Source organism: Erpetoichthys calabaricus, chromosome 11 (assembly GCF_900747795.2).
Source record: "Erpetoichthys calabaricus chromosome 11, fErpCal1.3, whole genome shotgun sequence".
NCBI lineage: Eukaryota > Metazoa > Chordata > Cladistia > Polypteriformes > Polypteridae > Erpetoichthys > Erpetoichthys calabaricus.
The window spans coordinates 158,915,159-158,939,889 of record NC_041404.2 but is presented as its reverse complement, the minus strand read 5'-3'; the positions used below and the strand labels follow the sequence as shown (position 1 = coordinate 158,939,889).

The following is a 24,731-nucleotide window of genomic DNA, read 5'->3' as shown; positions in this document are numbered from 1 at the left end:
CACCCTCTGTGCCATTTCCATTTTTATGCATAATGTGAAATACACTAATAGACTAAACCTGGTACTTTACACTACCTGGCAGTCCTGTGTCGTGAACAAGTGAATGACAGTTCATTTGGAACCTTTTATAATATTAATGTACCATAAGTATAACTCATATTCAAAATCAGAAGTCAATCAGTCATTGATTTATTTATCACTACAGAGAATACAGTCAAAAATACAACACAAATACTACTGTGTGACAAAACATACATTGATGAAACAGAAGTAAAATGTTAGAAGTGACCAAACACGTACAGTAACTAAGTCATAATAAATTATTGACATAGTATATTACAAAGCAATTTTACATTACTGTGAGCAACATGCTTTGCATCATTTTAGCTACAGTAACATCAGAATCCGAAAAGAATTATAATCATTATGGATTGTCTTCCTTTAAAATATTTAATTGTATTAATCAAAATACTTCATACTGTCAAAAACGAAGCAGCTTGTGTTACTTGATAACATGTTTTCAAGCCTGCAGGAGGCCTGAGAATACCTGGAATCATAAAAAATACACTAAGTTTCCTTATGGCTACTCAAGGAACAAAATACGTTTTTAACCATATATTAAGGTTCTCAAACTCTGGAATGGAGTCTGAATGGAATATACACATACAAATAATATTAGTAACCACATTTTCTAAACATTAAAAATACCACTTTATAAAAATACACTGTATATATATATATATATATATATAAAAATTAAATATACAATATAACATATTCCTCTTCAAGAAATGCATTCACTGGTCTTAACCTGTGATAATGTCAGCTTTTCTTTAAGTAGAAACAGCCAATCACAGAAACTGTAGTTGAAATTCTTATTGTAGTGAACAAGTTTAAGCTTATTGCACTGTATAAATCTGGTTCAGCAATTAAGATGGTTGGTGCAAACATGTAAAACATTAAATTTAATTCAGTTGCTTATAACAGCATAAAACGTTACTTTTCCTTCCATAAAACAGTTCATATAATGGAGAGTAAAATGCACACTTCTTCATTTAGCTGATATGGCTGAAATTCAGATATTTTAATGGCAATACCCATTTATATATATTTTAAAGAATAATGCAAAACCAATGTAAACCTGCTGGAAAAATCATTTCTTAATGACATACTGTAAGTATTTTGTACTTTCAGAATGATCATAAATCAGTTTAGTGCAATTAGGGCAGTCGTTTTAAATCTGCTGTAAATTGTCTCTTCTCTGCAACTAAATGTGACCCATTATGATTGACTTTGCTGTTGCATAGCTATAGAGCTTATTACAAAGATAATATTGGCCACAGGCGCATTCAGTCGTCCCTTAAATTCAAGGTGAGATCTTCAATCTTCTCCACCAAAAAGAAGCAGATTGTCCCAATAAATCCAAAGATAACTAATATCAATAATTGCCATGATAAAAGGATGTAATTGCTATACAAGAATGCAATTGCAGAAGATATGGACTGAAAGATGAAACAATGAGACAATCAGTTAAAGAATGAGAGAAAATAACAACACTGCATGCCATATCATAACTGTTCACTTGACTTTACCTGGATGAGTTTAAAAACAGCAAACGCAGGAGCGCTTTGTTCCACATATAAATATCCTAAAATACTATAAATCTGGGTGTTGAAACAGCTGTCTCCTAATCCCAGCAAAAAGCTGCTCACCATGGCTAAAGGGACACTAAAGAAAAAGTAAAAACAGATATATGCATTAAAAATTAAAATGTGTATATACTGTAATAAACAATACATTTGCTTTGCTTATTAATGGTTAATTTGGGGATACACATGTAGCTTAATATATTTTTAAGGGAAAAGAAAAGTCAGAAAAGACCATAACAAGCCCACTGCCACTACATTTAAAGGCATGGGAGAATAATCCTCTGTTTCAAAAAACAATAGTCCATATGTTCATCTATTAGCAAATGTTCAACCATTCATTCATTTTCTAATTTAGGATCACAGAGTCTGACACCACTGGATGCGAGGCAAGAACAAGCACTAGATAGGTTATCAGTCTTTAAAAGGGTACATTTTTGTTAACACCAACAATAATTCACACACTATGGGATGTGGGAGAGGAACTGAAACGGCTCAAGAAATGCCCACACAGACATGCGGGGAAGTTGCAAAGTTCACACAGACAATAACCGGGCCGGTGATACAGATAGTTTCCTGGGGCATGAAGGCAACTGCACTAACCACAGCACCACCATGTCACTCCTAGGACATGTTGCACCCTATGAATGATTTACTTAACAGATAAAAGGAATTTGTTTTCTATTGCAATACAATAGGTAACATCTCAAAGGCCTGAATAGACAATTTATCAGAAAATTTCAATATACTGCAGACATTCTAGCAGTTTATATTTCATCATGTTTTGTGTTTATGTTTTGTCAATTTTACTCATGCTATATTTGTATCTTGTGTTCTGCATGTTGGCTCTTAAGTAGATATTTAATTAAAGTAAAAGTAAATTAAACATTCTCATTAGGACATTATGGGTGGCGCAGTGATAGCGCAGCTGCCTCGCAGTTAGGAGACCTCGGTTCGCTTCCCGGGTCCTTCCTGCGTGGAGTTTGCATGTTCTCCCCTTGTCTGCGTGGGTTTCCTCCCACAGTCCAAAAACATGCAGGTTAGGTGCATTGGCGATCCTAAAATTGTGCTTGGTGTGTGTGTGCCCTTTGGTGGGCTGGTGCCCTGCCCAGGGTTTGTTCCTGCCTTGCGCCCTATGCTAGCTGGGATTGGCTCCAGCAGACCCGTGACCCTGTGTTAGGATATAGTGGGTTGGACAATGACTGATTGACTGATTAGGACATTGTTTCCAAACTTCTGACTTATTTTTTGTATTTTAAGTTAAGATACTGCTTTGTCCTATACTTCCCTACTACTTTGTCATTGCTTTCCTTTCTACATTGCATTCCATCATTTGACAAATGGTGGTTCATTTAGGTTTTTAGTTTAATTTCTCTGAGGCAAAACCATATCTACTCTTTTTCATAACATAGAGCCTTGCAAGAATGGTGTTTTTTGCAAAATAATTTATTAAAAACACTTCAATGAAAGCCAGCAGAAGTTAGCTTTATATTTTCCATTATGAAAAAAAAAAAACAAGAAAAAACAACAAAATGGATTACCTTGGCGTTAGGTAAGGTATACTCTGTGTTTCTGATTCATTAACAGATGGTGCATCATTTGGGATATTAAGAAAAATTAGATAGAAAGCCACAAAATGCACTAACATGCCCAGAAATACTACAGATGTACGTCTGAACTGGTTGTTTTTACAAAGAAGCCCAAAAAGGCCACCACCTAAAATCCAAAAAAAAAAAAATAGGAGTGAGTATTATGTACAAACTTTCAGTGTTAGGTTTTTGTTTTCTGCTATAAGATGTAAACTGAATTTCAGTTCAGGTTATGCTATATAAGTTACTACCTGAAGCTCTCTACATGAGTTTCTTTTTGAAGCTTCATCAGCCTGAATACAGTAATGTCTGCATATTCACAGGGGTTAAACATACCACCAATGAAAGCTAAAGTCTGCGAATATTATGGTTCTTACTTAAATATGCAATTTTAAATGTTTTCATGTAAGCAAAAGCAACTAGTTTATTTAAAAAAGATAAACAAGATCTTTAATGTTATGTAAAAGTGATTTACACCAGCTGCAGTGGGCTGGTGCCCTGACTGGGGTTTGTTTCCTGCCTTGCGCCCTGTGTTGGCTGGGATTGGCTCCAGCAGAACCCCGTGACCCTGTAGCTGGGATATAGCGGGTTGGATAATGGAAGGATGGAATTACAGCAGGGCGGCACGGTGGCGCAGTGGGTAGCGCTGCTGCCTCGCAGTTGTGAGACCTGGGAACCTGGGTTCGCTTCCCGGGTCCTCCCTGCGTGGAGTTTGCATGTTCTCCCCGTCTCTCTCCAAAGACATGCTGGTTAGGTGGATTGGCGATTCTAAATTGGCCCTAGTGTGTGCTTGGTGTGTAGGTGTGTGTGTTTGTGTGTGTCCTGCGGTGGGTTGGCACCCTGCCTGGGATTGGTTCCTGCCTTGTGCCCTGTGTTGGCTGGGATTGGCTCCAGCAGACCCCCATGACCCTGTGTTCGGATTCAGCGGGTTGGAAAATGGATGGATGGATGGATGGAATTACAGCAGTAATTAACAATAAATCTTTAATAAAAAAATGTAATAGGTTTACACATTTACATACTTGTATACATTTTACAAAACAAAAAAAAGAATTAAAAATGCAACTTAACACTCTTAACAAATACCTATATACAATTTAAATGAATGTAGAAAAAATGATGTACTGTATCACATGAGGTTAATTACTTTCTCTACTTGTTTCTGTTCCTGTAGATGCGGAACAATCAGTTGAGGCCTAGATTGCCAGTTGTGGGGTTGACATATTTTTACATTACAGAAACATCATGATAAGAATTTGACTTTTCTTTTTTTAATTCATTCAACAAAGCTGTGTAAGGTGTTAAACTGTCTTTGAAATTCCTTTTGAATGTCATTTCTCAAATTAAGTTTTTGTTGTATTCATAGAAGTCCACAAGGCATTTGGTTAGTTTTCCAACTTGAGCTTTTTTGCTTCTTCTAGTTGCGGAGCTGGGGGTGAGAGTGGAGGGTTAAGGAAGTGACACCAACTTGTCAACTGCCTTTCACAAATACTCGTATCCATAAATGCAAATCCCAAAAATACGGAACAAGAACTGCCATTCAGCCCAAGAAGCTCACCAATCTTATTCACCTAGATTCTCCATTGGAACAACTGTGATGAGAACAGGTTATTGTCCCTAAAAAGCTTAATTTTGGTAACCCATTTTCCTACTTGTAATAATGTACATTAATACTTACTTGAGGTGCTTTTTTACATTTATCCATTTCTCACCCTAAACTGCTCTGTCCTTATTACGCTTTATAAACACTAATGAAATACTGTATATACGTGCTGATATTTTTTCTCCACATCTGACTCCTGCCACCAATATCTTAAGCAATGTACATTATGTAACTTTACTCTTCATATTACAATTCAAATATCACATAATTTACAAGGATTACCAAAGAAAACCATGAGCTAATTAAATAAAGTATTAAAAAAACAAACAGTAACATCTTAGAGACTAAATACAATGATTTAAATGCTTACAGTAACATATCCAAATTTAAAGATAATGCAGGTGAACAATCTCTTCAAGAACTATAAATTAAAGCTAACATTCTAAAAAAAGTAAAGTGTAATAATGGAAAACCTACCTAAAATTTCTCCAATCCCTACTAGAATTCCAGAGAGACCAATTAATCCTTTTGCTGCACTTCCAAATTGTCCAGTTGCACCAATGCAAGTACCATAAACTCCACTGTAAAAAGTAAGCTCTAGACCTGTGAACAATCAGTAAGATATTAATTCAGATTGACTGACATCTGTACACATTGTTAAAATAATGCAATTAAAAATTAAATGCCTTAGAAATATTTATACTTACCAGTGTAGGCCATGCTGAAACTAAGAAGAACTATTGTTCTTGTGTTTAGAAGTCTTGTGAGTGTCCCTAAAAATATTAAGTTTACAACAGCAATAAGCAAATGAAAATCTAAGAACAAATTATATGAATCAAAGCTAGTGAAAAATTTAAATGTTTACGGTAATGATTGGAAGAGGTTAATATGATTTTTATTTAAAGTAAAAAATGAACTAAGAGTAAAACTGAAGACACATCAACCCCTTTGGCTTCCCCGGGAGCATATACATGTGTGCTAAGGCCACTATGCCGAGTAATTGTCACTTTTGTAACTCACTGCTATTAGCTTTTCTTTTAGCAGTCCCATCTTCACTGAAATTCAATGAACTACCCAAGAACTCATCTTCAAATTTTACCTCTGCTGATCTTTTAAGTTCCCTAGTATTATCATGTTACTGAAGATTAATAGGTTGCCTAAAATAGCTTTAAAATAGGTAATAGCTTATTATCACCTGGACAAAGCTGGTGACACTGAGGGGATTATATTTGTTTTAATTCATCTGGTGCCTTCGATACCATCCAATCATCCGTATTAAGGTGTAAGCTCAGAGATAAGCAGGTGGATGAGCCTATGGCTATCTGTAAGACAAACCTCGGTTTGTGACTCAAGGACTGTGTCACTGGTCTTGTCATCTGCAGAAATTCTTAGATGATTCTGCAGTTATGGTGTATATCAAAAAGGGGCACAAGACAGAGTAAAGGAGTCAAGTGGAGAACTTTGTTCCTTGGCGCACAAAAAATTGTCTGCAACTTAACTTCAGTAAAACCAAAGAGCTTTTAAGAATTTCACTGCACCAAAGAGCCTATATGTCCAGTCACTATTCAGGAAATGGATGTAGAGGTGGTCCACTCTTACAAGTACTTAGGGGTCCACATAAATGACAACCCAGACTGGTCTTGTAGCACAGAGGAACTATATTAGAGTACAGCAGGCTCTTGGTTTTCTTAGGAGATTGCATTCCTTTAATGTGGTGTGCTGGCCGGTAGCATCACTTAAGGAGAGGCCCAACAAAACAACAAGCTGATTAAAAGGAGAGGCTAAGTAATGGGACACATCTGAACCATCTAGATGTAGTTGCAAAGGAGAGAATGAAAAACAAACTCAGTATCATTATGAACAATGCGGCACATCTTTTCATCCAGTGGATTGTTCAGCAGAAGTATGTTAAGAAACGCTACTGGGACTCCTTTATACCAACAGCAATACACCTGCATAAAGCCTCACTGGGACTGTGAATGCCAAGTCAGAAGTTTGTCTTTCTTTTTAATATAATTCCTTTTTAGTTATTCTGATGTGTGTATATACCATAATGTGTCTATCTATCTATTGAGCTTCTGTAAAATGACAAACTTTTCCCTGAGAACAAATACATTTTTAAAGTAGATTATAGAATACAGTATAAATTTCATATTTTATAAGCTTTAAAATATTACTAATTACTTACTGAATTCCGTGACGATATCCCGAACAGCTGATAGAGTCCTTTGCTTGTATCTGCAGAATTAAATAGCCAGTTAGATAACAGAAAAAAAGACTGACCCTTTCAAGTATACTGTATCTACTTCCATATTTTATTCTTGTTCGCTGTAACTGAAAACATTAAAAGATAATTTTTTCCCTTTTTAGAACAACTGCTATAAAAGATGCATGAAGCAGTAATCATCTCTTTGGGCAAAGCAATACATTTAGAGCACATATTTATGCTGGACTCACATAAACCATGTGGGTATGGGTACATACCAAGTACTACTCTTAACTAACAAAAAATAATTATCATTACTTTTCATTATTACCACACATAACAAAGCAAAACAGCTACTTACTGTACGTGTGCTGGAAGTAATAAGCCTTCTTCTTCACTCTGAGGTTCTTCTTCTTCTTCTTGTGAAGAATTATTTCTCAGAACAATGAAAACCATTGTTCCCAAGATAGAAATAATTGTCAAAACCAAAAAAAGCATCCGTCTGTCTGAATCTAATAAGAAATTGTATAAATATTCTGTCATTATTAAATGATCAAAAAATTCATTTAATAGGAAAACCACCAACATACTATAGTAGAAGGAAATCCAAGAGAAAATAAAAGTATAAAATCAAAAATAATTTACAACTAAATTGGCAAAAAATGTTTTTAAATGTGATTAATATATTTTATCCAATATCATAAGTTTAAGATATTTATGTATTTTACAATAAAGCTCCTGTGCCCCTTAATTGTATTAAGTTTGTTTGTAAAGTTAGGCTACATTATGTTCTTTTAAAAAAACTAGACTACAATTTTACCAAAAGTATTCACTAGTATCAGTTTAATTTAACAATAATATACTGTAGAAACAAAATAAATGAAATGATGTAAAACATTTAAAGAATATAACACAATGTAAAATTATTACAAAAATAAAACTGAAAGCAAAATTCTTATTAAGAATCATGAATTTTGTCATAATAATATAATTACACAACTCTTCAATGAAAATAATCTGAAAATAATTTATTTTGCTGCATGATTATTTAAAAAATTATTGTTAGGTTTATATAAAGTTTGATCTTATTGACATATTGAGTTCATTCTAACATTTTTTGTTTTATATCTTCTGCTTTCACAAAAATATATGTTTTAATAAGCTTAATCTGCCTCTCTCTCACTCTGAAATGAAACTCATTCAGCATGAAAACTCATGTGTCGTTTGTCTACTGTTGCAATAGTGTTTGTAAAATAACTGCTGGAAATTTTTTAAAACATTTATTTCAGTAATTCAAAGTTTGATCTTGTGTGGAAAGTAAGGAAACTTCCAAAGTAAATGCTTTATTTAGAGGTCACAAACCAGCCAGGCTTCGCTACCAATTTGATTCTTATTTCCTGGCTTAATATCAAGTAGTAAAAGACGTTGTTTCATCCTGTCTCAAGTGTGAAAATAATGTCTATAAAATATAAAATAGACTGGGTTCTACTGAGAATTATGTGTTGTTGTTTTTTTGTATAAATTTATGAAATTAGAAAAAAAGGAACGTCAATCTCTGATCCAATGTTTATTACACAGTAAATCAAAGTGATTTTTTATAGGTCCCTAGGAAGTGATTATGCTTGGGAGAAAAATAGGAACAGTAGATATTAAATGGTTTAGACTATCAACTCAAGCTTTAGTAAGTAATGAGCCCATGTGTCAATAAGGCAATACGTGAAAATCTTTTTTTTATTTAACAGGCATAATAAGCACTTCTAAACATTTTGTAATTCATTTTTGGAACCACAATTTATTCTGATCCAGCTACATTTTCATACGTGATACAGTGATAAAAGGATCAAACTGTGAACGGCCATCCACCGACTTACTGCAGTGCTGAATGTTTGGTACAGAAATAAACAGTGATGAAGCCTTATAATCAAAAGGCAAAGAGCCCAGCAAACAGTTTTCTCTGTCACTGTTTTGACCACTTTCTTTTCAGCACTGAGGAAACAAAACTGATTAATTTGCATCCTTATAACATAAAAATAAAATGTACCTGTAATAACACTTTTTCCATTCCAGTGAAAATAAATGTACAGATTCCCAAACAGCATACTGAAATTAAATTAACATAAATACAGGTACAAATTACACATTTTCATTAAACATCTTTTACCCTTTAATTATGCAGAACTACATACCTAGAAACATCATTGAAATCTAAGTCATAACCACACATACATTTATATATAGCACATTTTCATACATGAAAGTAGTTCAAAGTGCTTTTCAATTACAACTAAGACAAAAGAAGTTAATCAATAGCAAAAATTAGTTTCTAATTATAAAAACCATTAGAATAAAAACCTGCAGACATTGTGGTTCCCCAGGATTAGAGTTGGACACCCTTGTTCAGTAAGATATTGGCCTGGGACAAGATTGGTCCACGCAAAGAAATCAATTTTCCCTTTTTTGAAACCATTTCTTGGTTGAGATTACCGTATTCTGTGAATCTTTACTGTACTGAAATCAATATTTCTTCTTTAACCTTCACAAGGTTTTCTCCCAGAGTATCTTGATATTTTCAGCTATTCATGTTCTCCTCTCGAGTATTACAGCACCTGTCCTCACTATGAGAAGCAGCCCCATAGTTTGATAGTGCCACTACAGTGCTTGATACTATAAGTAGGAACTTTGCTCTTCAACTGATGTCTATGTTCACTTTGCACCAAATCTTTCTTTCAAAATTAAGGCCACATAGTCTCATTAGACCATAAGCTTTTTCTCAAATAGTTTCAGAAAATGACATGATGGACTTGTTCATTCTTTCTTGTTGGAAATTACTTCAGTTTTAACACAGATGTGACTTATGGCAGATACACAATATGTTTGTAATACTGTTTTCACGGTATTCTATGATATATAGTATGTAATGCTATTGAAATTATCTACATCCCATTTCTGATCTGGTTCATTCCACAATATTACCCCATTGATCTTTTGTTAGCTCATGCTGACCATAGCTTTCACTTCAGGCTTGCAAATAAGGAACCTTTGGGGGAAATACTTGAAGAAAGCCAGGTTTAATTTAGGGGTACTCGGAATAATTTTGACCTAGGATAAGGCCAATTATCTTCAGACATGATCTTGAATATGATTGATGAAATCAAAAAAACACCTACAGTATCCATATTAGAAAGGTTGTGCACATTTTTGCAACTAATGCATGGTGACAGCAACTTTTACTCACTTCTCCTGGATAATTCCCAGGCCAGTCGAAAGGTATAATCCTTCCAGTTTGTTCTGTGTCTGCTCTGAGTCTTCTCCCAGTGACAGTGCCTTGTACAAAGATATGGAAATTTCCTTGAGGCATTCTAACCATATGGCAAAGACACCTCAACTGGCACCAGTGAAATAGCACTTCTACTCTAAGGTTTCCCTCATTGCTGGGTTTCTCAGCTTATCACTCACACTGAGACTAACACCTATTCACATAAACCTCAGTTGTCTATACTTTTAAGATCATACTCTCAGTCACTATCCAAAACTGCACAGGTAAGGATATTCTGAAAAATAATCCGTTTTTTTTTTTTTTTTTTTTTTTTTTTAATCATGGTGGTTATATGACCTTATTAAGAGTGAAAAAAAAACCTAACTGATTTTGCTTAATTTTGTCAACAAAAGATTAAATTTAAATAACAGGGTTTAGACTTAGGATAGCTAATGCCCGTGTTTTACTGTTGAAGCAATGGCTCAGGTTCACACAGCATGATAGATAGATAGATAGATAGATAGATAGATAGATAGATAGATAGATAGATAGATAGATAGATAGATAGATAGATAGATAGATAGATAGATAGATAGATAGATAGATAGATAGATAGATAGATAGATAGATAGATAGATAGATAGATAGATAGATAGATACTTTATGAATCCCAAGGGGAAATTCACATACTCCAGCAGCAGCATACTGATAAAGACAATATTAAATTAAAGAGTGATAACAATGCAGGTATACAGACAGACAATAACTTTATATAATGTTAACATTTAGTCCCCCCCCCCCCCCCCACCCCCGGGTGGAATTGAACAGTAGCATAGTGTGGGGGAGGAACAATCTCCTCAGTCTGTCAGTGGAGCAGGACAGTGACAGCAGTCTGTCACTGAAGCTGCTCCTCTGTCTGGAGATGATACTGTTTAGTGGATGCAGTGGATTCTCCATGATTGACAGGAGCCTGCTCAGTGCCCGTCACTCTGCCACAGATGTCAAACTGTCCAGCTCCATGCCTACAATAGAGCCTGCCTTCCTCACCAGTTTGTCCAGGCGTGAGGCGTCTCTCTTCTTTATGCTGCCTCCCCAGCACACCACCGCGTAGAAGAGGGCGCTTGCCATAACCATTTGGTAGAACATCTGCAGCATCTTATTGCAGATGTTGAAGGACGCCAGCCTTCTAAGGAAGTATAGTCGGCTCTGCCCTTTCTTACACCAAGCATCAATATTGGCAGTCCAGTCCAATTTATCATCCAGCTGCACTCCCAGGTATTTATAGGTCTGCACCCTCTGCACACAGTCACCTCTGATGATCACAGGGTCCATGAGGGGCCTGGGCCTCCTAAAATCCACCACCAGCTCCTTGGTTTTGCTGGTGTTCAGTTGTAGGTGGTTTGAGTTGCACCATTTAACAAAGTCCTTGATTAGGTTCCTGTACTCCTCCTCCTGCCCACTCCTGATGCAGCCCACGATAGCAGTGTTGTCAGCGAACTTTTGCACGTGGCAGGACTCTTGAGTTGTATTGGAAGTCCGATGTATATAGGCTGAACAGGACCGGAGAAAGTACAGTCCCCTGCGGCGCTCCTGTGTTGCTGACCACAATGTCAGACCTGCAGTTCCCAAGACGCACATACTGAGGTCTGTCTTTAAGATAGTCCACGATCCATGCTACCAGGTATGAATCTACTCCCATCTCTGTCAGCTTGACCCTAAGGAGCAGAGTTTGGATGGTGTTGAAGGCGCTAGAGAAGTCCAGAAACATAATTCTTACAGCACCACTGCCTCTGTCCAAGAGGGAGAGGGATCGGTGTAGCATATAGATGATGGCATCCTCTGCTCCCACCTTCTCCTGGTATGCAAACTGCAGAGGGTCGAGGGCGTGGCGGACCTGTGGCCTCAGGTGGTGAAGCAGCAGCCGCTCCATGGTCTTCATCACATGTGACATATTAGTGGTGAGGTCTAAATCAGGCTTATGAGTTACCTTCCAAATCCTTAATCCAAGCTATAATTTTAAGAGACTGACATGCAAACCCACTTCCACTAGATTACTGCCACTCCCTCCTCACTCAGTATGTATCATATTCCAGCATTGTGCAAATCAAAGAACAAGCTACTTGTTCTTTATACTCCTAAAAGGACAATTTCAAATGTACTGTAATTGAATTTGTCTCTTATACAGAAGACAGACAGAGCTGAGGTCACTCTGAAAGGTTGTATTTTAATGTTTTTACATTATATTGCTGCCAACACGTTGTATGGCAGCTAATTTGGTTGTCACATCTAGCCCATATGCAATTGGGTAAACCTGATTCAGTAAGTGGATGGATGTTATGCCAAAATTAACATCAGTACTCTATGACTCTTAGACAAAATATTTTCTAGTATATCACTGCTAACAAACCTCATTATATTCACACTTTCATTGAGTTAAAAAAAATTATTTCCTTGGTAAATGCTAGTCTTCTACATGCACCTTCTGAATAATCATGCTCTTGTTACTGTAAATGCAGGAAACTTTTGAATTTCCTTGAATACAATTAAACAGTATTGGTAAAAAAAAAAAAATCTAAGGTCGATATTAAATTTTATTTCATTCTAAGAACAACTACCTACCTGGATTGCAAAAGTGCCCAGAAGACTCCAGTGTTCATATTGATAGTAGTGGCATCTGAATTTAGCACAAGGAAATTACCCTGTGCTGTCCAAAGCACTAAAAATGTCAAAAGTCATATTTTATACAAGGATTACAATGCAAAAGATGATTGTTTTTTGTCTGAAATTTAAATAATCGATAAAGGAAATCATATTTATTACAACATACCCTTCATAATGATTAATAACACCTAGAGAGAAAAATATGGTTATATTATTTTGTCCATATTTGCTTGTGCTCTGTAGCATTTATGTACATCTTCAGCATTTTACCCAGAGTTATCACTAAATAAATCCTTTAAAATAACAAACCTGAGAGTAAAGGAAACTCTTTTCATTGTTAAAGAATTAATATCTTCTTATGTAGCTCATTTCATAAAATAATGCTGTATAAGCATCCCATTGATACAAAGTAAATGAAAACGAAACCAGATAAAATTACTATGGGACTTTTTACAGTAATACTACTTATCATCAAGAACAAATACTGGGAAAAATAACAGCAAACATTTCCACTTAAAATGTTTGTTTGTGTAACATTTTATGGAACTTTGCTTCTAAAATGTTAATTATATTCAGCTCTCTTTACTGTGAAATGTTTCTCCTAGAAAAGTTGTATTAGTAGGTAGCATCAGTTGCTGATCAAAGGAAAGATGGGGGCAGGTTAAGAGGGGGGGGGGTTCCTCCTAAGGAGGTGCCACCAATAAATAAATAATAATTAAAAAATAAATATTATGAAGTGTATATTTTCATAGAAAATGAATATATTACAATAAAAGCATGCCCAGAAAGCAGGTATATATACATATTTTAAATTGAATCACATTTACGAAACACATGCTCACACAGAAAGCATAAAAAAAGTTAACTGAATCCATCAGTTTTCCAAATCTGCTTTTTCCTGACCAGGGAAACGCACACACTAGGAAGCCAATTTAACAATGCCAATCCACCTAACCTGCATATCTTTGGAAGGAAACCAGAGCACCCTGAGGGAACCAAGGAAGACATGGGGAGCACATGCAAACTCCATGGAGGGAGGACCTGGGATGTGAACCCTGGTGTCCCTGTTGCGATGCACCAGTGTTTCCACTTCACCACCATGCTGCCCTTTAATTGAGTCATATTTTGTAGCTTGTTATGATAAGAAGGCAGAGAGAAAACTCTTGTTTCCTTTGCATTACAAGTTAAATTATTTAAAGTGTGCGACTAATTACGACAGTGTTTCCAAGTTTACACACTGAATACAAGTTACATATTCTGTTGTGCATGTAGCACAAGGTGAGGGCCAGTCTGTCAGCTAATCAATGTAAAGAAAGCCAGATTAAGAACACTGTGCGAAAGAAAACAAACAACAAAGACAACTTTTCTGTTGTTCTCCCTCTTTGTAAAATTCACAGTGACTTAATAAATGAATTCGATATGTTTCAGGATTGTCTTTATCTGATGCTTGAAAACCACTTAGGGCCATTAGATAAAATCAGGCAGAAGGGTGCAACCAACCCTGGATTGGGTGTCAGTCCACTATAGGGCCCACTAATGCATATATCCACAAACACAATCATCCACCTAACAAACAAATGTTTGGAAGGGAGTGGTGACTGGCACAGTCAGAGGAAAATAACATGGAAACACGTGAGAATGTGCACCTTCCATACTACTAATGACTAAGTATAGTGTTTAAACTTATGATGCTGGATCAGTGAAGCAGCAATAGTAGCAGCTGTTCCACCATTCTGCCTTAAGTTGACAATTAACTGCTGAATCACTGTGCTGCCACAAACTGTGCATGACTGGTAACAATCTGAAAGCTTCCCTTTTAAAAAAGACTATAGACACTTTTTAAATTAAAATACTCAACATCCATGTCTTTTCCATGGGTAAACAGCTTATATACAGTATTTAATATGCAGGCAGCACATTGTTTTAAAAGCAATCTTAAATCATTAAGCATAACCAGTATGCAATTATCATAGACATGACAAATTAATCTCTAGGACAGTCTGGGAAAAGTTAATTTGCATTAGGCAGTGTACAACTCACAGCTTCATATTTTTAGTTGTCCTTCACAATGCGCCTTCAGTAGGTAATTTATCGAAGAAACTAGGAGTCATTTATTGCAAAGAGCAACATGCAGAAGCACAAGTTTTACTTACCAGCTGCAGCTACTCCAATGAGAACTGATGTCAAATAAAATGACCATGTCATTGGAATAATGAACACAGCAATATAGCCACTGCATGAGAAAGAAAATAAACTGAAAAATCTGAAGATGACATGTATGAAGTTCAAATGTAATAAACGATATCACAAAAGAGGAGTGCTGTAAAGGAGTAAGAAGATCTGCCTTTACCCATCATTCATTGGTCAAACGTCCTGTCTTCAATTCAAAAGCTCTATCCAATGTGAATTGAGTTTCCTATTTATGCCCTGTGCTCATTTTTCTGGAAGCAGTTATCTAACAATATTTTAGCAAAAAATGTATGCACTTTGCATGATTTGTGCATACGACTGGATAACTAATATGTGCATTATGCAAACAAGTAATTCATGGACATTTTTGATAATGTTGGCTGTGGTTCCGTGTAATAATAATAATAATAATAATAATAATACATTTTATGTATATACTTTCCTTTTCCGTGGTCAATTTGTTGGTCACCATAGACTGCTATTCTCTCATAAACTTTTTTTATTTCAGTTCTCTATGAAAATGTGAAATTAAAATTTTTTCTCAATTATCACTACAAATCACAGAGTAGGTAACATAAAGAAAATATCATTTTTCAGTGGAGTACCATTAACTAATGTCACACATATACTGACTTTACTGTGTTACTGAAAAATTCCCATTTCCAATTTATTTAAATACACTTAATATAAAATATGTAATACTCTAATACTTGCCAACTTCAATTCAGGGCCAAAGGTGGCCTGAGCCTATCCTGTTATGCTCCTTGGATGGGGCTGGAAACAATCATTGTTAGGACACCAGTCCATTGAAGGAAATACATCCATGGGACAATTTAGAAATGACAATTAGCCTAATATTCATTTCTATGGAATGTGGGAGAAGACCTGGAATACCCAGAAAAAATCCCTCACAGACACAAGAGAGGCTGGGTGTATGAGTTGATAGCATGTTGCCGTACCCACCACACGACAAACCACCTGGATTGGGACCCGAATGTAGCAGGTAACACCTCAGCACCACACTGGAACAGTGCGAGGTTTTTTTATGCTGGCTGGAGTGGCAATCCTGCCACCAACCCCCAGGTTTTCCTTGTAAATTGGAGGACCTTCAGATTAATGTCATACCCAGGACAAGGCAATTGCACGCTAAGGGCCTTGCTCAATGACCCAACGGTGTAGAGTCAATTCTGCCATTTACAGGATTTGATCCGGCAACCTTCCGATTGCCAGCACAGCTCCCTAGCATCAGAGCCACCACTCCGCCCATGCAGACACAATAATGATATGTAAACTGAACATAAGTGTGGAATTTGAACCCATGTCACTAGATCTGTGAGGAAGCAGTGGACATAATAACACTTGAAAATTAATAAAATTAAGGAAAACATACAATTTTTGTTTGCCTAACAAAAAAATGGTATCAATCATCTCTCATGTGAATGTATATAATATGAAACCCAGAATAGAACGTTATTGAAAAATATGTTATTATTTTATATCTTTATCTGGTTTATGCCTTTCGATAAAACAACTTGAAAGATCAGACAGTTTTTATATCTGGAACACAAGTGATTTAAGTGACTTGCTCAGGGAGTATTTATACTTTAAACACGGTTTCTTACCTGTAAACAAGTCCACTAAACAGCATACAGAGCTGAGGTCCTAAAACTGCAACAACTGAAGGGGCAATTAAGTTGGATGCAGAAAATACTCCATAAATAATAGCAAGACTGCAAAAATGGTGAAAAAATGAAGTAAATGTAAATTTTCTTATTTTCTTCTAAAAGGTAACAGAACACTTCATGGCACTTTCAGTAATTAGCATTAAACAAGAATGAATCAAGAGGACACAGCACCATCTTTGCTATACTTCTTAGTTAATTAGACATTTATAATTTCCTCAGAATGATTAATTTCAGAAATCACCATAAGGTAAAAACAATAGCATGTAATGTCAGAAGAATTCTGAAAAGTTGATTTAGAAAAAGCAGGAACTATGTTGTTATGTGGTCCAATGACCTGATTATTAATGTGATGCAACCTAACCCAATGCTGACAGACAACCTTATACTTACTAAATAATATGGTGTGATGGATGGTCTAGCATCACAACCTGGAAGAACACTGTTCCCTTACCCGAACAGGAGGCCAGTATAAGGGATGGTGGTGAAGAGAGGCCTGGCATTCCCTGTCACAGCCAGGAAGCTGACACAGAGAAGCAAGGAATTGAAACTACTTAAATAGCTGGGTGGCCAAAAGAAATCAAAAACTGTGGGAGACTGCCTGCCATGCTCATGTAGTTCCACTGTACAATGGGTGGTAGCATCCCTCTTCACGAACCTCTGTCTACACACCTACAGGGTAGATTGGGAATTATGGTTCTATAGAGCTGCCCTGTTGGGTCCCACGTGTGCCTTCATGAGGAGGTATCAGGAGTTGAATCTCCTGTTCCAGAGAGGTGCCACCTGGCTCAGAAGTCCTTCTCGGAGACAATGGTTTTGGCACTGGAAGTACTCCCAGGTTGGGTTTAAAAGGGTGCCCTCCACTTTGCTCAAGGCGTTGAAGTTGAGAGTGGAGGATGTACAAAGCTCATCTGGGTAGAATGAAGTGGACTGGAGTGGAATGAAGAAAATAGGAAAGAAAAGGAAAGGACTGAATTGTGAATTACTGTGGTTGTAGCGTGGATGAAGAAGACGCCTTTATTGTAAATAAAACCAAGAAAAATAAAACCAGTCCTATTTAAACCTGGGACTGTCTTAAGTTGTACCTAAATTGAGGCTTTATGATGCTCCCTACGGGCCACAGTGGATAATGACTTTAATACTTTTCATTTATATTGTACTAAGCTACTGTATGTTGATGGAATAGCATGATTCCAAGGCTAACGACAACTTCTGCCTTCACCTCACCACATTTTTTCTATGCTAGGACTTTTTGTAAGAATGGTAACATTTTCAGTCCTTAAAAGGAAAATACAATTTTAAACTTAAGTAGTCTCTACACTAATATTAGAATAATAATGTGTTAGGATGACTGTTGGTCTCTATAACAATATTTTTTTTTTTGAGAAAAGGAAATGTAACATAATAAACTCATTTAATCCAACTCAAAATCACATATAGCTAGAGCCTATCCTGGCAGCATCAGACATATGGGATTAATTAACTCTGGACAGGGTGCCATTCCATTGCAGAGCCCATTCTCACTGACACACATACACTCACATATACCAACACAGGGCCAATTTGGAGTTATCAGTTAACCTAATGAGAGTAACTGCAGAAAACTCATGAAGACATGGAGGGAATATGAACACTCAAAACAGGAAGCGATCAACAACAAGATTTAAACCGAGGACCATGGCCCTTTACCATAATAATAAATAAAATAAAATAACTATGTTTTCTGTCAGCAGTACTGCTGCAAGTGAAACTCAAAAATTAAAATACAATACGTGGAGCAGCAGTATCCATTCTATAAAAAGATAAAAAAGAGCTGTGGTATATTCTTCTAAATAAACAAATTATTTGTTACCTTAGTAATGATAAGCAGTAATATGCATACCTATTTTGGAATTAATAGCAATGACTGTTAATAGAACATTAGTACTACTTTAGTGATTAAAATAATAGTACAAATTCTTACCTGTTGTAACCACTGCCTTCAAAACTAGAGTTGGTTAAACTTTTTATAACCGTTTGCTGAAAAATTAACACAAAATACAAACAATTTAATAAAACATGGAATTCTCAATTCTGCTTTTACCATTATAGGATTTGCACAGGACTCAACCTACTCTGGCAACAGTGGGCACAAGTCAGGAACACAGATACTGACAGGGGGCCAATTTAGAATCTTCAACCAAGCAAAGACCACTGTTTTAATGATGCAGAAGAAACACTAAAGCATCTGAAGAAAAGCACAGATATACAGGAGGTGGATGTGAAAACTATACAGACAGTGACTGTGCGTGAAATTTGTGCCCAGGAACGTGGATGTATGATGTAGCAGCACTAGCCACTGTAGTCTATGCCACTCACAAATTATATGGCTTATACAAAAGAAAAACCTTTACAGGCTACAAATCAGGGTAATAATTAACCATAATCATAACTTTAATTAGTTTATCCATTTACCTACTAACAACAATGTCATTGAAAAGCAGAGCCTATCTTAGCAGCAGCAGGCATGACCTGTCCTGTAAATATTACTTTATCACAAGATAAGGTATCTTTCACAATGTTTTCATTTTTAATGGCAATATGATATTTATAATAAACTTTTTTTCTTACCTTTTAACATTTAAGGTCTCCTGCAGCTGTTTAGCCCATAATGTTTCATAAAAAAATGAGCTAGCAACATCTAATACCAGATTAGCTGCCAAACTCTCACAGTTTATTAAATCTTTCTCCAAACCCTCAATAGCTTGGATGCCCAGATGATGATTTATGAATAGATGATTATTAAATTAATGTAACATTCAGATTCACATTCAGAGCCAAATTCGATCAACTGTATATTTCACCCTAACTTACTCTTATCCATTACTGTGATAAGTAAAAGGTGATTCACTCCTGCACCTAAAGCAGTTCAGATGTCTGTGTATGTAATATACTTACAAAGTACATTAAATAAAGACACGTATACAAACGAAACTTCTAGTTCTTTCCAAATATATACCGCTCTGAGCAAGTCACCCGGCTGACCTAAAGTATGTTTAGATTACATGCCTTTAGTTTACTTCATGATAAATTAATGTTTTGTCAAATAAATAAATCCACTTGTAAGCACACCAAACTGGAAGTAATCCACCCTTCCATCTTCAAAGCCTGCTTTTCCTAGTTGGGAAACTGAGTCATGTTACTTCAATATAGGAATGATCTCCACATGAGATATCAGTTCCATACAGAACAAACCACGCATAAAAGTAAGCGGCTTGAAGACATTTTTTTTTGGAGTTGTGAAAGAAAACTGGAAATTTTAAATGAAATCTATGCAGGGGCAGCTCAGTCTTAGATCAAACCTCAGTTCAAAAGTATAAGGCTTTGCTACCAATAGTAGAACTAATTACTAACAGTACTCATGCAAATTAAATCTTATAGCTGATTCTATTTCTGTTTACTATGTAGTTAAATACTGTATATTGTATTCCATTAACAGTCCCCTTAGATGAATGTTACTGGTACAGATAACCTTTGTTCTCTAGAAGTTCCTGATGAAATACACCTTCGGATATATAGCATATAACCCTAATTCTCAAATAACCACTTGTCTTGCAGAATGGTTTTCAATTATGTAGGTAATTTTTTGTTTAATTAATTAACTTTTAGTCATAATATACAATATTCACACATGCATTACCTTAATGGCAGGTTATTTAGGCAGCAATACAATTTTAGAGTACTTCTACATTTAAAAAACTAGACATTACTAATATATCATTTTGAATATTTAATTATACAATACTGAGTGTGTTGCATTTCATTTTTAAATATTATATGTCTAATTAGGGTATGACATACTGGGCTCATAAGTGGGTCTATGGTAGTCCTGAAGTGCAAAACCGCACAAAGAAACAAAACACAAATGAAATAATAGTTAATAAACATACATTGAATTTAAATGAATTACAGCTTCAGTATTTGCATGTGTTGATTTTCTAATTAATATTTTAAAAAGACAGTCCTTGTATACTGCATTCTTTCCTGCAGCAAGTCATTATGATCTTACATACAGGCCAACACATGACCTACACCACATTCTGAAAGGGAGGTTTTATTCGATTTTACAGCTAACTATTTTTAGTGATATGAGAAGCTCAAAGAAATTTACTTGAGGAAAGACATTGAATCATAAGATACTTGTAACACAAACCTTCTATTGAACACCCTGTAATTCAGATGGAATCACAAGACTAAAAATTTAATCTGTGGAAACTTCTGATAACTCTCCACTTAAACATCCTTGAAGAGCGTAGTCAACAAACTCCAGCAGATCACTGACAATCAGGCTTTTGTGGAGATAAAAAAGTGTAACTTTCAATAGCATATATCATTGTGTCTTTGTAAACAGCTTTCTGTCCTCAATAATTTCTAGCACCTGATAAAAATCAGAAGAAAAGAATAGAATACCTGCTTCTCATTTTTAGATATTACAGCATTCTCTTTCATTGGTTTTTGTGTTTTACATGAAAAATAAAACAGGTTTCACCAATCCCAGCTAATACAGTATATATCACCAAAAAATAAAACATACTTTGGCTTAAACATTGATTGTAAATAGTAATCTAACTAGCCTTTGCATTTCAACTAAAAAGAAAAGGAGAGAAACATAAATCCTATATCTTATCCCATAACTAAATCTGACATCAAATTTAGTTAAAAATATTTAATGAATATAGGCAGCTGGGCTCAGGTCTTCTCCTTGCTGATAAAATTTGACAAAAGTTTGAATAACAATGATTTATCAGTGTACATCATATGCAATGAGGGTTATTATACTCATCTTCCTAAGCTTCTTTTTACGTTTCTACATGGAGTTTACCTTTACTTATTTTTATTTCTTTAACATTTAAATGCTAACTCACTTTCACTAACTCCTACAGCAAGGCAAGCTGTAAATCTGTAATTAGTAAGCCATACACAATATATATAAAACATACACGAATAAAGAAATGTGAAAAAGTTTGGAGGATTTAAATATCAGACAGTTTAAAATGGAAGATGAACCAAAATAACCAAGATAGAGTGGAAAGATTGTGGTGTGGCATTGACAATGTGCTATAAAGTAACTACACCAAAATACAAAAATAACATAATAATAATAATAATAATAATAATTATAATTACAATAATAATAATAATTCAGATAGTTTAGGCAATTATGTTACAATAATGGGAGTCTTCAATTAATAAAATTATAATCTGGGAGAATTTTGTAATGTTCTCTTCTGACTTTTTGTAATTTCTGAAACTTGACATCTATGGGCCACTATTACTAAATGCTATGCTTATCTGTTTCCTTGCCTTTAATATTTAACTGAAGATATTTGTAATTTCTTTTTTTGAATTGCATTGAAGTGTAAATAACCTGAAACCAAAACTTTATGCAGTTCATTGATTTGCTTCCGTCTTACAGTAGCTTTTAAACTGCACTTAACTAAATACTTGAGTATGTGTAGTTTAGTATATATATATGATTCTGTCACATTTATTTAGTTGGTAAATAACCTTGGATTAAAACATCTGGTAAATATATAAATGTAAAACCTGTCACTACAAATTTCATAAAGATTAATATACTATCAGCATCAGCTTATTAAAATTAGTTCACCAATTTAATTCTTGCACCATTCTTTTCTTACCATCTATGGTAGTATATCAACAGTCAAGGTCTATGATGTTAAAGAGTTGTTTTTTTAGATTAACATTAGTAAAATGTAAAAAAAAACAGTTATTTAAAGGAAGATACTGCATTAATGTGCAACACTACTGAGGAACAAACATTTAGTTATGTATTGGTGATAAACGAAACGGTAGAGAGAGCACCATCCATCCATCTTTTAAACCTGAATATGCAGAGCAGGGTTACTGAAGCCTTTCCCAGCAAGCATTAGGTGCAATCTAGGAACAACACCCTGACAGTGCACCAAGGCCACCAGACCATAACATGGAAAACACACATGGGCAAATTCTGCTAACCTGCATATCTTTAGACTGTTGGAGGAAACAAATGATAACACAGGGAGAACATGCAAACGTGACACTGGGAGCATTTGGAGACGTAAACTTTGGTCTCGTTGTTGTGAGGCAGCATCACCACCACTGCACTATCATGCCACCCTTTTGAGAGCACCAATAATAGCTTAATATCTTCTTCAATCTAAAACAAATCAGTGTAAGTATGCTTACTGCAGCCATTATTTTATATATAACCCCTGCTTATGTACTTTGAAGTATATTTCCAAACATTTCAAATTTAGCTGGTCTTTACACTACTTGATTGAAGGTTCCAATCTAAGCTTTTACTCACCATGTTATCAGAGATAATTAATTTCACTTGCCTGCACTCTGAAAACACGCAAACACCGAAACAATGTGGTCAGGTAGGGAGCATAGTGTGATATAAACTGTACAAAAGGTGTAATTAAATAACCCCTGATTGTTGGATGGAGGTCTGACAACAAACCTTACTCCAAATGATTGCTAGGTGAATTAAGCATGAAGATAAAAGTATCTTACGTTCTTAACAACCGATGCAGTTTTTTGTATAAAAAAACGACTGACATCAGCTGTTACGATCAGAAATCATATTTTTTCTTTGTGCCAACAGAATGACAGAAGTCTAAAGTTCACCGAGTTCTTTGGCAATAGTCAGTTACTGATAGGTCAAGAATAAACGCAGTGGCTTTATTATTTGAGTAATCCACAATGCGGTTGCTGGTCTAAATTTGAGAAGCCCAGTCTGGTCACTTGAACTTGTGGATGACACGATAAGCGACAGCACTAAAGTAGCCGCTAAGTTCTAAATGAGTTTAAAACATGGGACGCGGGTCAGCAGCAGGCCGGCATCACATGCAGATAGGAATCCCCTCCAAAAACAGATTGTGTAGCGATACTTCCTTCTCTCTCTTCGCTTGTTGCATTTCAGCGAATCGACAAGCCATGATGACGTGAAGTTGATGCCCGGCATGCTACTGTAATTTGCTTGTTTTTATTTTTATTTAGCGGTGTGTCTTTTAACTATTGGCGCAGCTGAATGAGTAATCCGTCAGATTTACAAGTAGCAGAGCCGTAATTCGTCGCCAACACTATGCGGCATCGTGGAACTTTTGGATCTACAAGTGTTCCAATACTAGCAAAAGTTTACAGCTTTGCAAAGAATTTCAGAAAGAGCATAACAGCAAGAAGCAAATCTTGCCTACTTACTTCAATGTTTCCGCAAGTTGTAAACGCCGTAAAAATAAGCATAAATCCAACCCCCAGGGCAACAACGTTGAAAGTCTTCAGGTTTGCCATCGCGATATGCGAGCGTCTGCTTGGCACTCGGTGTCAAACTGTTTCGTGCATCTGATCATTTGAAAAGAAGGCGACCTTAAGGAGCCCGATAGACAAACCCAAATAATAACAAGCGCTGCTTTTCTCTACGTGACGTCGAAGGCGCGCTCTCGAGGCCGCGGGTAAACTTGAACGAGTGGCCCAACCGCCTGGCACACGCATTGTGCGCGCGCCCTAAAGTCACTCAGTGCTCGTCTCTTTTAATATCCGCTTGAGTGTGAGTTCGGCCTTCTGCCGTTCCAAGCAAATGCAACACAACAGATATGAATAAAAATTGTTTGACATTTGGTGCCAACATATTATGCAGTTTACTGCCAGGTAGACGTACTAATGACAACCTTAAAAGCAAGGTACAGTATTCGCAAAGAGTGTACGCTGTGCACTGTCTAGACACTGACGAAAGCATACAGCAAAGTAAGCAGAATACAGTCATCTTAGAATTAAAATCTTCCATTTCTATCATAGCTATGTTTGTAGTAGTAGGCTGTTGTACCGTGTTAGCCATTATTGATGTAATGAGAAGT

At 35.8% G+C, this 24,731-nt stretch overlaps 1 protein-coding gene across 1 annotated transcript; it reads right to left on the bottom strand.

Annotated features, from left to right (window-relative positions):
• Positions 1–159: 159 nt before the first annotated feature.
• Positions 160–24,330, bottom strand: LOC114661231 (UNC93-like protein MFSD11). The gene is made up of 13 exons (XM_028814444.2): positions 24,079–24,330; positions 18,797–18,852; positions 16,774–16,881; positions 15,115–15,194; positions 12,920–13,016; positions 9,086–9,144; positions 7,406–7,556; positions 7,027–7,076; positions 5,546–5,611; positions 5,316–5,441; positions 3,188–3,362; positions 1,593–1,728; positions 160–1,502 (listed from the first exon to the last, which is right to left on the bottom strand). Exons 1-13 carry the CDS (start codon positions 24,166–24,168, stop codon positions 1,350–1,352), a joined length of 1,347 nt encoding a protein of 448 aa, XP_028670277.1. The 5' UTR covers positions 24,169–24,330; the 3' UTR covers positions 160–1,349.
• Between the last annotated feature and the right edge of the window lie 401 nt (positions 24,331–24,731).

What these genes read in the sequence shown, in the direction of transcription:
- LOC114661231 (XM_028814444.2), bottom strand. Translation starts at nt 24,168, where the DNA reads ATGGCAAACCTGAAGACTTTCAACGTTGTTGCCCTGGGGGTTGGATTT. An exon ending in GAAGGCAGTGGTTACAACAG is followed by an intron (nt 16,882 to 18,796) that starts GTAAGAATTTGT and finishes CCATTTTTGCAG; the next exon opens with TCTTGCTATTATTTATGGAG. An exon ending in TTTCAGCATGGCCTACACTG is followed by an intron (nt 5,442 to 5,545) that starts GTAAGTATAAAT and finishes GATTGTTCACAG; the next exon opens with GTCTAGAGCTTACTTTTTAC.